Raw genomic sequence first — 16,543 nt, 5'->3', positions numbered from 1 at the left:
CACCAGCCATGCCATCAGGGGCGCCGAGTGACACAATGCAGGTTGCCAAGGATAGAAACTTTACAAACCTTCTGTCTTTGTTCAGGCTTGGGCAAAATTGTTCTCTGTTGTCCAAGTTTGAACAGAAGTGGCAGTAAATTTGCGCAGCAAAGCTCGCACCTGGGAGCTTTAGATTCAGTCGCTGCCCTGGGAATGAACCCACATCTGTCAAACTCAAGGGTGACACCAAGGGCGACAAGGACCAATAAGTGTTTGTCAGATCTGAACTTGTACCAGCTCACTATGTTACCTTTGAAACATGTTGAAATAGAAAGGAACGTCTTTCCTTGAAACACATGCTTGATTTCTGAGCAGATCACACATCACCTCATTTTGCCACATTAAAGCTACAGCATATTGATGAGACTGCAGCAAAAATCCTCCTTACTAGCTCACTAGTTTCAATGGGGGGCAAATGGAAATGATATGGAGATGAAAGCCCGATACCTCTGCTGGACTACTGCCAGAAATCCTTAAGTTTCATACCTGCCATCCGCCCCAGGAATGAGCCCGACTCCATTACATCAATCATATACATTACCTGGCTGTGTCAGGTGTGAGTCGGGGGCTGCAGAGGTTGAATGATGCCACTGAGTGCCAGGAGGCTCCCAGGGTGGCACTCGGCAAATGCCAAGGTTACTATCGCCTCGCTTTCACATCAGCAAGGAAGCAAATGAAAGAAAAGAGAAGGACAAAGCACGAGCACGACTTAGAGGAAGATGACTGCCGAAGCTGGGGAGGGAACGCTATCGCCTTTCTTTTATTGTTGCCATCAGCAACACAGAGGGAGACAGTCACGATCACATTTCACTCAACACTACAGGAAAACACACTCACACTGATTAAATAATACCCTGGTACTGTAGACTGAAGCTACTGACTTATTAATGATTGATGAACAGGTATTTAGTTGTACTGTACAGCAGTAAGTGATGACATCACTAATACCGGACTAGAATATGATCAGGCAGCGACCAGCTGGATGTTTAAGGTGGAACTTCACTGACACTGGTTGTTGTTCTAGCTCTTAGTTAGGATGCTGTTTTTTATGTTTCTGTCATTATTGTGGGATTTTGTAATAGCATTTTGCGCAGGGTAATATTGACCACATGCAGCATTTGATCTTACACGATGATTAATTATTGGCTGGTAACTGATGTTGTGCGATAAGGCCTGTGCTACATAGTCAGTTGTTCAGTTCCAGATCAGTGAAGATATAGGAAGTCCTCTCACATCTGTTTCCTGAGACAGGGACAGGGATGAGCATATGCAAACATTTCAGACTCCTGGGCACTGTTAACTTGCAAAAAGCCATTTATTCTCAACATTTTGTGGTAGAACTAGTGCTTTAGTGCTTGGTCATTAGTTTGTCACAAAGAGAAGCCACCTTAAATATGAGTGATTCCAATGTTATCCAAAACATATTGTCTGCAAATTGGAGTTTTATGAGACCATGTTGTATTTATTAGGAAGGATTTAATTTATTTATTAATGCTTTTTTCAGTTGAGGTGTAAATAAATCCCTACAGGTTAAACTACATATGGCCCCATTTAATGTAAACAGTTTTAGGGCACATTTACCAGACGGTTTCAAAGAGTTATCAGCAGTGATGCACGATATTAAAATTTCTGGCCGATACCGATATCCAATATTAAGATTTCTGATATCGCCGATAACCAATGTCGATATTCGGTTTTTGTTCACATTGAAAAATTTGAATAAGTAAGCACTGTGAGAACGTGAAAACTATTCAAAAGAAGCCCATACCAAATTAAACCACACAGTCTTCTTCATTATGTAACGAAAGTAAAACTTATTTATACATATTTTATCATATCTAACATTCAAGTTCAGGACCATTTAAGTAAAAACATCTGTGAAATAGCAGCAATATCAAACATAGAGACGAAGGCGCTAATGTTAGACAGTCATCAGCTAAATTTGTTCATCAGACGGATACCGATATATCAGGAAAAAACACTAATATCAGCCGGTATATCGTGTTGTGCATCGCTAGTTATCAGTTCATAACTGCTGAAGTTACAGTCACTCCCTTTTTAAGATGGCTTCTGTTTGTATCATTTGCCTCACAAGAGTCTATCCCTGAAATGCTGTGAATTCATGTGTTTTTATAAGTTAGACCATGTGTATTTCCAATAGTTCCAATTCATCAGAGGTGTTGCATGGGGTCGTGGTCGGGCCTCTCTACAGACTAGTCAAGTTCTTAAAACCGTTTCTTTGTGGAGAGCGACATCATGATAGCACCTGAAGGCATACAAACCATCCAAAGTAGATCTAGGCTAGCCATGGCTCCATGAATCCCCCATAGATGCTTATTTTATCGAGATAGTTATGTTAAATTCATGATGCTCTAAGGCTTGTGTGAAATAGGTTTCAGATCAAAGGAACTCTTTGCAGATCTAATTCATGAGACAGGTGTGTAGAAGAGGGACACATCAGAAATTTCAGATTCCCAAAATATGCCGTTTCGGTATGAGATCATCATCATGCAAAGTTTTACCCAATGACGATCTAGTGCAGAAACATTGGGAATAAATGTATTTTTAAATGTACAGTCGTACGAATCTATCATAATGCGTGTCTGTATGTACGAGTGCTCACCAAAAAAGGCAAACTTCGCTTAATGTGGTCGAGCATCAAAATGACATGAACATATTTTTTGCAAATTGTGTGGGAATCTGTTTGAAATCGGTTTTATTTACAACAGCACATTCTGTTGTGAGGGAAACGTTCCAAGGCAAAATGTTGAGCCATTTGTGTTGTCAGCGAGATTATGAATAGAACTTTCTTACTTCTGGAACCGAACCTGAAAATAATTCGTTAACACACTGCTGTCTAAAATATTGCTCTACATTGTAGCAATATTTTCCTTTTTCTTCCTGAACTAACTAAAGATCTCTAGTAAAGCAGAATATGTGGGTGGTTGTCCACATAATTCAGCCTGCATAGTACTACCATATATTTTCCCCAAACACTTCCACATACACGTGTTGTGATAAATCTGATCCTGCTAAAAAAAATATAAATAAAAATGTGAGTAAGTTAACCCTTCATATAAAATATGAATATATTAATATGATTGAGCAGAATGCCATCACAGCTAGTTTTTTTGCTAATCTTGTTTGGGGATTTAATAATGCTTATAATGGCAGTGATGCGATGTGATGTGCAGGGGCGATGAGGGGAAGAAAGCCGTGCGTTAATGCTCTGCTGTTACATTTCTTGGCAGATTACCAGCTCCGGACAAACTAAAGGGCACAGATGCTGCTAGACGAATGGATATTTTCTCTCTCTGTCTGTCTTCGTCTCTCCTCTCTCCATCTCTCCGGCTCCCTGTCTGCAGCGGACAGCAGAGGACAAGTGCAGGAGGACATATGAATTTTTTTTTTTTTCTCCCCCGTTCTGAATGGAAACAGGACATCATCCCTTCCTGTGAAACTAACTCCGACAGGAAAGGGTGTTGCATCATCTCTGACCTGTCGTTTTTTGGTTTTTTTTTGGTAAGGATTCCTCAGGACTCCACTCAAATATTTTAATATGCGAATAATGAACTGATAACTCTGTGACACCGTCTGGTTCTGGCAAGATCTAATTTCCTCACTTTTAATGCAATATCTCTCCGGGTTCATTTAGGGCACAGTTTATGGAACCAAACTTTTTTTTTTTTTTAAACTAGGTTTTTTTTTTGGAATGGGGAAATTTGAAAATATTCTGGTGTCGTCTTTGAAATCTATTTTGGATACCCAGCTTGTCCACTGAGACTTGTAGGTTTCTACTGTTTAATATGTAATCCAGCTAATTGCATAATGTCAGTATACAGCCACTGTTATGGGTTATTGTCAGTTCTTATTTCTCAAAGGGCCATAACATTGCAGATTGGGTAATTTTGCAAATTGAAAGTGTGCCATGTACGCTATTAGAACGTTTTACGGTGTCTCACAAAACCGGCCAGCATTTTTAACGATTAGGGGTTTTTATTCCTCATATGCATTGTCCTTAATATCAACTTTAATAACCACACACATTACATTGTCGATTTTCATCTCTCTCAAAGGTATTTTTTTCCCCTTAAACCTCTCTATAATACATTCATTGCCTTAAAAAAAAAGTATCGTCACCATTAGCACTGTGAACATAATCTCCAGTGCACTGAAACTAACACCAGCGACCAGATCAATGATTATAAAGGCACAATATTGTCAGAGGCATTGGCAGTGTAACCCAATACCACAGACATACTCCCATGGGGCCTGTAACCTTGTCCTTGTGCTCGAAATCAGCTTGCAGCTTTAAGGCAGAGACTGAAGGAATGAGCACATTGCAGATATTTTTTTTTTTTTTTTCATATTTTTATCTGTTGTTTATACTGTACTAGATAGTCCCCTGTGGACAAAAGCTTTGAAGGACAACAAAAGGGGATAAGGGAAGGGGGTAGGACAAAGGTAAAATAACCTGAAGAGATTTCTCTGCAGAATCTGAGAAAATTGACAATATGTTGAAGTAACTGTTTTTCCATGGGTCTTTTTTTTTTTTTTTTTCTTTGTATGTGTCCCCTGCAGGCCTCCGTACGTCTTGAGAGCAATTTGTGGTGTAATTCTCTCCCTCTATTGTGCATGCATTGCACCACATCAGTTCAGCTGCACTGCTAACAGCACAGAAGAGAGTCATTTTATTACCAAATATCAAAACCTTCTGTTACAATCATACCATTATCTTATGTAGGGACCTATCTCAAACTCCGGTTGAGGATTTTTAATAAGTGTGTGTTGTCATGTGTTTTCATTAATTTATCAACTACTGTTTGTCCATAGGAAACAAAGGGATATATTTGGAAATAAACATTTTTTTGTATCTTGCTTCAGGAAATTATCCTTTCATGTGTAAGAGAAAGTTTCAAATGGAGTTCCCAACTAGAGTGTTCAACCAAACTGAAATACATAAGTAGTGAAATGAATGGCAGCTCTAAAATGCAGAACATCAACAATTTGGCACATTAGTGGACGGAGCTGCTTTGAGCTCTCTATAAATATTCAAAAGGTAAAGGTGTAAAGGGGTTTGATGCATCCGAGTGCGATGCTTTTAGCGGATTAGGTTGACATTTTGGGAAATACGCTCATTTACATTCTTGCTGAAAGTTCGACGAGAGGATTGATACCACTACCGTGCTGTGTGCTAGATATGAAGCTGGAGCCGTAAGCCGGCATAACGATCGTAAACGGGGAAAGAAGTAAGCCTGGCTTACCAGAAGGTACTAAAATCTGCCGATAAACATCTCTAAATCTTACTAATTAACACCAGACAGTGATAAAATCAAGTGTTCTATTAAATCATGCTCTAATAAACACTAATAACCAGTTCAGCTAAGTCATACTATACATATCAGATCACTTTAAGTATGATATGTTGGAGGGAGAACTTTTACACATTTTAACCACCCTTCATATATTTAAAATATACTGTAAATTAGGAATAAATACACACATTTCTCATTTAGATGTAGTCACAGTTGATTAAGCATTCAGACCCCTTTGTTTTTTGCACTTTACTGTGTTGTAGATTTCATTTGAAATTGATGACGTTGCCATGTTTTTCCTCCACACTCAGTGAAACGTAATGTTTTCTAGAAATGAAGTTGATTTGCAAAAACAGATGACTCCATTTTTGTAGATTTTCAGATTGCAGATTTTCATTTTTTCTGTTTGCTTGAGATAATATCAAACTGAAGTTGAGTGGATTTGACTCTGTAGAAATGACATGAAAAAATAGAGATAACTTAAGTTTGGTTGATATTGTCTCAGGTAGACGATGGAAAAGTGGGTTTTCTGAAGGTTTGTGAAGATGGCGTTATCTGTTTTTGCAAATGAACTCTTCAAATGTTGGCAAATTCATTGAAAATCTACTTGAATCAAGTTTAGTATAGTTCAGCATTCAGATCTGTCATTACCCAGCAGAAGCCCCTTCAGGAGCAATTACAACTTCAGTCTGTTTGGGTAAACCTCTATGAGCTTTGCACACCTGGATTTGGCAGTTAGTTCTATTCTTCCTTGCAGATTCTCTCAAACCCATCAGATTGAATTAAAAGCACTTCACGTCTCGTCACCGAGGTTTAATGGGCTTTAAAGTCTCAGTTTTGTTTGGTCAAAGGGCATCTCTGCATTCCTCCCTCCCTCGGTTCTGACCAGACTCTCTGTCCCTGCTGCTAAGAACATCCTTAGGATGATGCTGCCACCACCATGCTTCACTTTAGGGATGTTATTAGCCAGGTTATGTTGCGTGTCTGGTGTCTAACAGACGTAATGTGCTTGTGTGCTCAGAGTCCTTTAAATGCAGTTTAGCAAACTCCATGTGGGCCGTTTTGTGTTTTTACTGAAGAGTGGCTTCTGTCTGGCTGCTCTCCCACAACAGCCTGATTGATTAAGTGCTGCTGAGATGGTCAGGAGTGTTCTTAATCTCTGCAGACAACTTCTGAAGCTCTGTTAGAATGATCATTGCTTTCTTGGTCATCTACCTGACTAAGGCCCTTCTTGCTCAGTTACTCAATTTTAAAATCAAGAGTCCAGGTGGCTCCAAACTTCTTTCATTTCACTGTTATTGTTGAAGACACTGTGCCTGGGAACACTCAAGGCTTTAAACATGTTTTTTATCCTTGTCCTGATTTATGCCTTGCCGCAATTTTATCATGGTGGTCTACAGAGACTTCCTTGGACTCCTTGGGTTTGTTGTTGTTTTTTTGTCCTGACATCAATCCATTAGACATTATTGGTACAGCACTTTTATACAAATGGGGGAGAAAAAAAAAGAAAACAGAAAAAAACAATAAGTGAAGGACTCACTAAAACAGGGACTGAGGAACCGGCATGCAGTGTGGATTGAGGGATTATTATACACACAGGCGTCTTCCTTTCTAAGCTCTGTTTAAACAATAACGTTACCTCAGGTGGTCTTCAATCACACATCTCAATTAAAGCAAACAGAATGCACCTGACCGTACCGTGGAGTGCTTCAGCAAAGCAAATACTTTTGATTTAGATTTTTCCGAAATTTGCAAATATTTCTAAAAACATGTTTTATCTTTGTGTATATGAGTGTACACCGTGGCAAATGGCAATTTTCCATCTATTCATCCTTTCCTCTACTTATTCATAGCCTCAACAGGGCATTCCAGATGCCTCTCTCCCCTGCAGTGTTTCTAAGTGACTCCTGAGGGATCCTAAGGCGTTCCCTGGTCACATGAGAGATGTGATCTCCAGAAAGTTTAGGATCTTTGCAAACTAAGAGTTATGTTTCGAGAAGGGCAACCAAGAGGCAATTCTGACATAATTCTGGTTAAAGCCCTACTCTGCTGAAAATCAAGGAGTTTGTTGTTGTTGTTGTTGTTGTTTTTACCTTGATAACATGAACATGTGGGGTTTTTTATATGCCAGAGGACATGTGATGAGTGAAAAAGCAGTCAGTGCCATGGCTGAGCCTTTCTGCCTTGAAGCTGCTGTTTACCAATGCAGCTCGGGTTTCATACGTAACAAACCTAAAGAATTATTCCTGTCAACTCGCATGGTGGGTCTTTCTGTATTATTTTCTAATTTAAAAAAAAAAAGCTAATCCTCCAGTGGCTGACAGGGGCAAATGATGTGCATATACACAAATGAGCTACATGAATGCGCTGCATAAACAGAAACGCGCTGCAAAAGGAGAACACTGCATATACAGTCACACAACGGAAGTGCAACAGGCCTCTGGGGGCAGTTTTTAATGCCTTTAGCTTTTCAGTCACTGTGATTATATGGGTGCTGAAGTGGTGTTTTACTACTGTCTTGCTGTGTTCTCTCTGTTATTTATGTTTATTCATGGAGAATAGATACCTCTTCATACAGCTTTCCCCTCAACTTGTCTCGCTCACTATTGTCTGCCTCTCAGGTGAAAAGCTCACTACTGCCCCTAGAGGCCTGTGGAACTTCTGCTGTGTGCCTGGATATGCAGTGTTCTCTTTTTGCATTTGTTTGTATTTATGCAGCGGGTCTGTATATGCAGTGTTCTCCTTTTGCAGCGCGTTTCTGTTTGTGCAACGCATTCACGTATGTGCAGCTCGTTTGTGTATATGCACATCATTTACCCCGTCGGCCACCGTGTAATTCACTTAAATAAAGTACAATTACCTTAAAAACTGTGCTTAAGTGAAGTAGTTGCGTAAATGCACTTCTGGTAATGTTGCATTTTGAGAGACAGGGCGTTGTGTTGCCACTCCACCTATGCATAAAGCTAAAGTCTCAGCATGAATTGTAAACCAAGCAGCATGCTGATGCAATTTTATTCATTTCTAATCAACAGATTAACACAATGAAAGTGCAAACAGTGAAGGTCTCTGAATGCATTCTGAATCCTGTGTATCACAGAATACATTTTCTCTTATTTATATTCTTTGTTTTTAAATATCTTCTTTGTTTGCCTCACAGAGAAGCTCTGACTCCTCTCCTCCCACACAGTGCTCTCTCCACAGCATCAGCCCTCCCTCCATGTTTGCTCTGCTCACCTCTTCTGGCTGCCATGCATGGACAGCCTGCCAGTGCTACTGTACACTGTAGGTCAAAAGATAGATTTATGTGAGTTAGGATAACAGGATTTCTGCATGTGTTTTAGAAGTGCAGCATGAGCAATGCTCTTTTCTGGGTGTGCGTGGAGAGGAAGACAGCGGTGCTAGCCTATACCAGCCCCTACAGATCGCTGCCTTGTGCATTGTGCCTTCAGTTTGCTGTCTGTCATCACACCAACAATGGTTAACTGTGTGACCCCTTTTGTCTCAAGGCAATAGCCCATGCGTGTGTGCAGACAGATAAGAGGCGTGACTGACTTACATACACACACACACACACACAAATGAAACACAATGCGTGGCTTTTTTCTGAGGTTTTTCTTTAAGGCGATGTGAGAAATGAGTCTCAAAGGCTTTGGTAACATTTCACAAACATGAATGAACTTCATTTGCCACTTTCGTTTTTTCTTTGTACCTTCATAGCGTCAGATCAATTTCTCCAACAGAAGGGAGGTTTTTGCTTTTGAAAGTGAATGTTTAAACACTTATGGAGACAAATGAGATGTCATAGTAACAATGCAGCAGTGTTAGCGGCGTACCATCGATTCACCTAATTCAGTGACAAAGGATTAAGTCTATTGACAACCCAGTTGAAACTTTTGCATTGACACCCTATGACTGGCCATGTTGATGTAGTGGATTGAATTTCACTGATTATTCTGCCTGTGCTTTGTGAGGAGTGATTATGACTCACTATCTGAACCAAAAATACATCTGATAGATGAAAGTGCTGAGACTACAAACTGTGCTGCCTGGTTAAAGTATGCATGATTTTGAACATAAATAGAGTATTGATACAGCGGCAAACTATATATATATATTATAAAAAGATATAGTGGGGAACTGATGTCCTTAGCAGAGAATAAATTGCACAAACTCTGAGTGTGCTGTAAATCAAGACTCTCAGTTTTAACTTTTGGTAGCCTATTCAGCATGTTAGTGCAAATGAGTCCTTTCCTTTGAAACTATTGGCCCTCCCTGAGAATGACCTTCCACATCGTATTGGAAAAGTATAAATATAGTCCAGATCATTCAGATAGTACCCCAAATAACAAGAAATGTAAATACGAAATCTTTTATTTATGTTATTTATGTGCCCTGGTTCAGTTTCAGCTCAGTGTTAGAGCATCTGTTGCTGTTACGCTGCTCTCCTCTGCTTCTCCTTTGCCCCACTATGTTTGTCCTCTTCTGCCTGTTTGTGTCGGTGTGCCTCCCAATGTGTGGAAACGGAGACACATGGAGCGGAGCGAAGGAGGTAGGTGAAGATACTTTTAAACAAGTTGACAACAATTCGTCACAGCAATTCAGTGTATTTTTCAATGGGCTTATGGTTGCAGATGGATTTTTTTTGTTGTCTCTCGAGTACACAACCATGTAAATGAAATGTAAAGGGAGGGCGGACGTGTAGCCTGTCTGATCTGGTCTGAGATTCTACCTTTAAAACGCAATTTTAAGAACATAGAATTATGTTTAGAGAAGTGCAATCAAGAGACAGTTTGGATTTAACTCTGATTGAAGCCCTCCAATGCTTTTTCTGCACATATACTCATATATGGCATTTTTCTATATGCTAGAAGACATATGAGCAAAATAAGCAGGCAACAACATGGCTGAGTATTCCCACCTTCAAGCTGCAGTGTACCAATAACTATTTAAAAAACAGATTCAGAAAACTAGGGTTTCATACAAAACAAACCTTAAGATCCAATCCTACCAGCTTTTGTAATAGGACTCTCCTGTTATTAATCTTCTTCAGAGTTGGTTCATAGTTCAAACACGTATAGCTGAATTACTCAAGTAAAGTACGATTATCTCAAAATTGTACCTAAATACAGTAGCTAACTACTTTAAAATGTTACTTTCCACCACTGTAGCTAGCTCACTACTGTATTAAACAACATGCTAACTAGCTTGAAACATTTATTATTGGAGAAAGCCTTTTGAAACATTTTGGAAATGCATCATGTGCTGTCTTTACATCCTGACTTTTTTACTGCCTGCTTGTGCTCTGTGCATCTGTGACTCATTGGAAAAACCTAAAACGTATAATAACATGTCGATCCACCGCTCTGTAATGGAAAATAGATGGTATCTGTTATGGATCTCCGCATTAAAATAGACTTTGGCTGCTGATTAGTTCCAGCAGCCATATGTCTGATTAGGTAACCAGAGAGATGCTTGTTAGTTCACCTGTTGGCGTCGGGAAGGTGGCGTAGTACGGGTTTATCAGAACTTTAATGATGCAACTGGCTGCCAACAGGGGCTGATGAGAACAGTGAGACGAAACCATACAGTAAAGACAATAAAGTCAAACAGCTCTGCAGAGCTTGGTGGTCATTCTTCATCGCTGCCACACTATGAGTGACCAGTTTACTTTACACAGAGGAATTTGATGCAGTGATGATATCAAAAATACTGATTAACACTGGTATAAGAACAACAAAGCAATGCAAGATTCACAGTTAAGACAATACTGTGTTGATGCCCAAAAAAAGACATTAAAAAAAAACAAAAAACCACTATCCATACATTCTGAAGTGCTGTGATATAATTCTCCAACAATCATGTGTGTCATGTGTACAGGCAGCCTAACGTTACAGTGAAGTCTTGAGAGTCTGTCACAAACACTATAGTACTACTGCATGAAGTATGTTAAATCATTAATTAATCGATGACGAAGCTGCTTTAGCATCATCGAACCAGTCAAAGAATCCCTTAAATTCATCAGCTTAATATGTTCATATCTTTTTAGTAAACATGGACGGACTGCGGCTGGGACATTCTTACATATTTACGTTGCCCCGTCTGCAGTCGTTCTGTATCTTGTCGTTTACACTGTAGCCATTCAGCCGCAGCTCATATCACCAACAATCGCTTACAATCAGAGCAGGTAGTGGTCAGATGTGTGGTCCAAGGTCACTTTCACAGGATAGATCGTAGATGTGAATAACAGGTACATTATCTTAAATGTGCTGCCCTTCAAAAAAATAAAAATAATGTCACCTTTATAAGACAAGACAAGTTTTGGTTTGTTGTAGGCTTACAGTTCTCATAATTTTTAACTTTACAGATACACCGATCAGCCACAGCATTAAAACTACTGACAGGGGTAGCCAGTTACATTGAATGCAATGTTCTTGGGGTTGTGGTATCCATGTTGATGTTAGTTTAACATGTGCCACTCACCTAAATATTAGATGGCTTTCCACTGCAGGAAACTGTGACAAGGGGGTGATAACATTTAACCCCATAGCTGGTGTTTCAGCCTTTCTGTTTCCATTGCCAAACAGAAACAATGACAGACAGTAGTTACTGGATATAACTCCAGTCCTATGAGTACGTAGGAAATAGAACAACAAAGAGTTTGTTATGTCAGCTCAAATGGGGAATTTTATATTCTTGCTATTTGACAAGGTCAGCAAGGTTCGGCCCACTGTAACATGGCCTGCAAGCTTCTGCAGTGGACAACAGCTTATTGATGCAGACCATGTGCACCATCCCAATGGTAATGGCCCTTTACAATGCAGCAGCCTCCCCCAGGCTGACTATGCACTTGGCCACACTGCAAAAACTGCTCATGAACAGCTCAAAGAACACAACAAAGAGCCCAAGATGTTGACCCGAACTCCGAATTCCCCAGGTCCCCATCTGATCGAGCATCCACAGGATGCGCCGAAACAAGCCAAATCCATGGAGGCCTCTCGCTGCAACCCACAGGAAGGTAAAGGATTCAGTGCCAACATAGGGTCTGTGTCCATAGCAAATATTAGGCAGGTGGTTTAATGTTGTGACTGATCAGCGTAGACGTATGGGCTTTGCTCCCACTACAGCTTAATTGCACTGAGTTGCAGACTGCTGAACTTATATGAGATAAAAGCTGTGCTTATCATTTATCTAAACTGCCCCACTTATCTGTGTTCTCCATGCTTTTGTGTTGGTACCTTGTATACAAACACTACTTCAGGCAAACTGCCACCACAATTTTGGCGTTGGTCCTATGTGAATGGAGTAAGATGTATTAAACTTTAAATGCTGAACACATGTAGAAATAATAGGAATTTAGATTCTTTAAGCTGCATTGTGAGCATTGCCACGTAGCAATCAGTTCTTCAGTGTTACTCTTGAACTTGCACAGCTTTACTCTGTCAGTGAGATTTGACTGCCTACGTCTAATATCTGCACCCAGCAGATATTACAAATTCAACTCATTTTGTCTCATACACAATCTAATCAGCTTGTGATAAAGCTCGAGCATGTAAGTTATGAATCTCGTTTTAATCAGATTTCTTGTAATATCTGGGCATAAAGCCTGTTCTAATTTAGTCAAGGGAGGGTTCAAAATACACAGCTTTAGTGTGGTTGCAACTCATATGAGGTTAGCCAAACTGGAGGTAGTCTCTCTGCGAGCCTGGCGGTCCATGTGTCCTGAAACAGTGAAGACATTCAAAACCCGGTCTACCAACCTTCGTCCATGCCTTGTCCTCTCAAGCAGGAGAACCACAACGGAGTATATCCCAACTCCCACAACTGCAGCCCCCCCTCCAGCCAGCAAAACCACTCCAGAGATATACATGTCATTAAGGGCTTGTCCGGGCTTTGGCATATGGTTCGCCAGGGCCAAGCGAAGCAGAACCCCTCCACAGATCAACAGTGACAGTCCAGTAATCAAAACCACTAGCAGGTCAGATAAACCACCGCTCTTTAGCATGTCAATCCGCCGTCGACTTCTAACACAATTCATGTCCTGCACAGCTGAGCTGAGCAGTTGCTTGAGCAGCACCCCGAGGGCGAGCAGGCACAAGGCTGTACCTGCACCCAGCCGCCACTCACTCGAGACACTGGTGGTAGTGGAAAGAAGGCCGACGCCGCCCAGTCCGCAACCCAGGATTAGAAGCACGGCGACGCAGTAGCAGAGTAGAGACTTCCCAGGATCTCTGAACCACCACAGTTCCACTTGCTCCTCCAGGATACTGTGTTGAATCTGAGCAGGGTCTGCTGGTCCATTCAGGCCCAGATCAGGGCCTCTGGTTCCCCTCAAGGGGGGAACGTTGTCCAGCTCTGGCATCCTGTTGCCGCTCCCAGCCTGCTGAATAATGACGCCACCTCCAAAGAGAAAACAGAATCCACCTGATGACCTCAGTCCTTCTTTGATCCACCAATGGCTACCACAAGTCTGTCAGGACTAGCAGAAGAGTCCAGTTTGTGGGGATTTACTTAGCATGTAAGAGTTTGTCACAAATCTATGGAAAAAATAAATGCAATTCACTAAATGTCTTAAAACACTTGACTTAGATCAGTGTGTTGCAGTTTTATCCACCCTGGTTTGTGTAGAAAAGGTCCATAAGTCAGTTCAGGTCTCTTGCGTCTGTGTGATTGCAGAATCCTTATATCTCACACTGACTGGACACAGAGACGGATCTAAATAGTTCTTGCTGCATCGGTATTCAAAAAATCCAAACAGCCACAGAATGTCCAGTTTGGTTTTGCAGTGTGGCAGCAGTCACCTGGAAGATAAGACAGACATGTGTTCAGCAGTGCAGGTTTATCTGCTCATGGGTGTTGTCTCTGCAACTCGGTCACAGACGACTGTGATGACTTACCGGTACATAAATTCTGCTACTAATCAGACAAAAAGTCACAGCACAGAACTAGACGCAGGCCTGCTCCGTCATTCCTTCCCCCACCATAACACAAGGTCAGGGCACGGCTTAACCAGCTGGGTTCACTTGTGTCTTGCTGCTCTCAGGTACATCGAGTTAAACGGAGATTGGTTTGACTCAAGAACTAAAATGTGGACCCTTTTTGTTCTCGGCTTTTAAGGCTCTCTGAGCAAACGGTGCAGATTGAATGTCTGTTTGCTTTGTACACCTTGAAGGATCTGAGCTGAACAGGCTGAGGTAAAGAGTAACTTCACATAAAAATCCCTCTTCAAGCAAGAGCTACACTTGCTATGCACCAACAAGGTTTTTTCTAATCCCTTATTTTTTTGAAGGTGGGTTTGACCTAAGATGTAACAGACTGTGAACCAAAAGAGGTCAATGAAACATTATTATTCAGTTTGTTATGAAGTTGTTCTTTAAAACTAAATTCAAAACTTTGTGCAACAATAGTGGATAAAAATCAACCAAATTAAAGACACACACACATATCCTCACACACAGTTTCTCTGAACAAACCAAACTTGCTGTTTTGACGATGCAAAAAAAAACAAAAAAAAACTTGGTGTGCTGACGCCGGCAACCTTTGCTATCTCTCATTATCACTATGGTAATGAGTTGCCACTACAGAGGCGGCTGGATAAAAGAAGCATCAGCTGTCGATAGAATAAACAATTCCTATCCACGCAGTCGCACACAAAATCAAACAGCTAATGCACAAATGTAAATTTTCTTTCTTTTATCCTTCCAAACACACGCCCACACTCGCTCGCTCAATGAATCCTCCCAGCCCTTTGAGTCCAGTAAATTTTCTCTCTCTAGTGTGTGTGTGTGTGTGTGTGTGTGTGTGTGTGTGTGTCTACTCTGTGCTGTTACATGTTTTACCACATGTCAGGTGAACGCTCATCATAGGTGACTTATTGTTTTCAATTCCCCCTCCTCTTTTTCCTTTGGTCTTTACCTTACCTCAGCATATTTGATCTCTGCACGGTAGTTTGTAACCTCATCACATCCCCATAACGCAATCATGTAAACATATAGCATGCACACGCGCGTACGCACGCATACACACAAACAAACATCCTCAAGGTTACGGCTGTCGACAGCTTGTCTTTAAAAACCTGTCAGCGGCTTTATTTCTATCAAAGTCAGCAGTGCGCGGCACAAGCCCACGCGCCCCCAACACAAGCTGACAGCAGTTACAGCTTGTCCTCACCGGCCGTGGATTTTTGCTAACACAAACAATGCTCTGAGAAAAAAAAAAAAAAAAACGTCAGTCTGAGCAAGCATAACATGATCTTGCATTCAATCTTGAGAATTTTTTTTTAACCTTTACTGCACTTGAAGCTATTTAACAGAAACTAATTCCTGATGTATTTTTTTTATCGCCAGCTGTTTAGAAAAGACTTTTAAAAGCAAGATCACATTTCCCGTCGGCGCGGACAGGTACTGCCTTGTGCCGAGGCAGAGCGGCAACGCGGTGACACGAGGAGATATGAGGTGCATACGCAAGGTGTGAAATGAAGAGTGAGGTAATTAAAGCAGAGGAGGAGGGTGTTTATTGGCAACACGCTGTTCTGGAAGCTTCTCATCCTGTGTGTGATGGAGCATTGTGACAGTGCGTGTGCTTGTGTGTGCTTTTTTTTTTTGAACAGTTGTAAATGAGTAGTAAAAGGTGCAGGCGGAGAAGAACGTACCTGTTGGCATGTGTGTTTTTTTTCACCTATGATGTAGCTGTGCATGTAGCACACAGAGACACAGCGATGAAAGTCCATTTTTAGTGTGTGTGCATGTGTGTTTGTGCGCGTGTTTGTTGAGTCACTAATTAATCCCAGCTGGTTTGAGCTCACTGACAGGTAGGGCCACAGAAATAGCACAGAAATTGAGGCGCGTGTGTGTGTGTGTGTGTGAGAGAGTGTTTTTTTTTGGTGTCTGAGGTTGTGGCACCAAAGGTGTTAAGGTGACAACAACATTCCATGTGATGCTGCTGCACCATCCACAGCTTAGTTATTGAGGTTTTGAACCTTTTTTTTCCCCCCAAAACTATCTGTTTGATTGAGTCAGTAGCTGTTTAGGAGACATTATTTTCTGTTCCATTAAATAGCTCCTGCTAAGGTAAAGCAGGGAAACAACTGTGTGATAGAGCGAGAGGCAATGGCACGCAACAGAGATCATAAGATGAAATCGAACCTTTAACGACACGAGTATATCTCACTTCATGTTGTGTTTCTTACAGCC

At 41.0% G+C, this 16,543-nt stretch overlaps 2 protein-coding genes across 2 annotated transcripts in view; one reads left to right on the top strand and one right to left on the bottom strand.

Annotated features, from left to right (window-relative positions):
• The window catches only part of ap1m3 (adaptor related protein complex 1 subunit mu 3), a 35,728-nt gene extending 30,811 nt beyond the window's left edge, over nt 1–4,917 (top strand). The window contains exon 12 of the mRNA XM_008279422.1: nt 3,291–4,917. Within this exon, the coding sequence (XP_008277644.1) occupies nt 3,291–3,313 (23 nt within the window). The 3' untranslated portion in view covers nt 3,314–4,917. The remainder of the gene's footprint in view (nt 1–3,290) is intronic.
• A 7,684-nt stretch (nt 4,918–12,601) lies between these two features.
• tmem125a (transmembrane protein 125a) lies at nt 12,602–13,713 on the bottom strand. The gene has a single exon (XM_008279421.1). It carries the CDS (start codon nt 13,711–13,713, stop codon nt 13,015–13,017), a length of 699 nt encoding a protein of 232 aa, XP_008277643.1. The 3' UTR covers nt 12,602–13,014.
• Between the last annotated feature and the right edge of the window lie 2,830 nt (nt 13,714–16,543).

This window comes from Stegastes partitus, unplaced genomic scaffold (genome assembly GCF_000690725.1).
Source record: "Stegastes partitus isolate 25-593 unplaced genomic scaffold, Stegastes_partitus-1.0.2 Scaffold158, whole genome shotgun sequence".
NCBI classification, from domain to species: domain Eukaryota; kingdom Metazoa; phylum Chordata; class Actinopteri; family Pomacentridae; genus Stegastes; species Stegastes partitus.
Note: the sequence above shows the minus strand (reverse complement) of the source record. Positions and strands in the feature narration are given on the sequence as shown.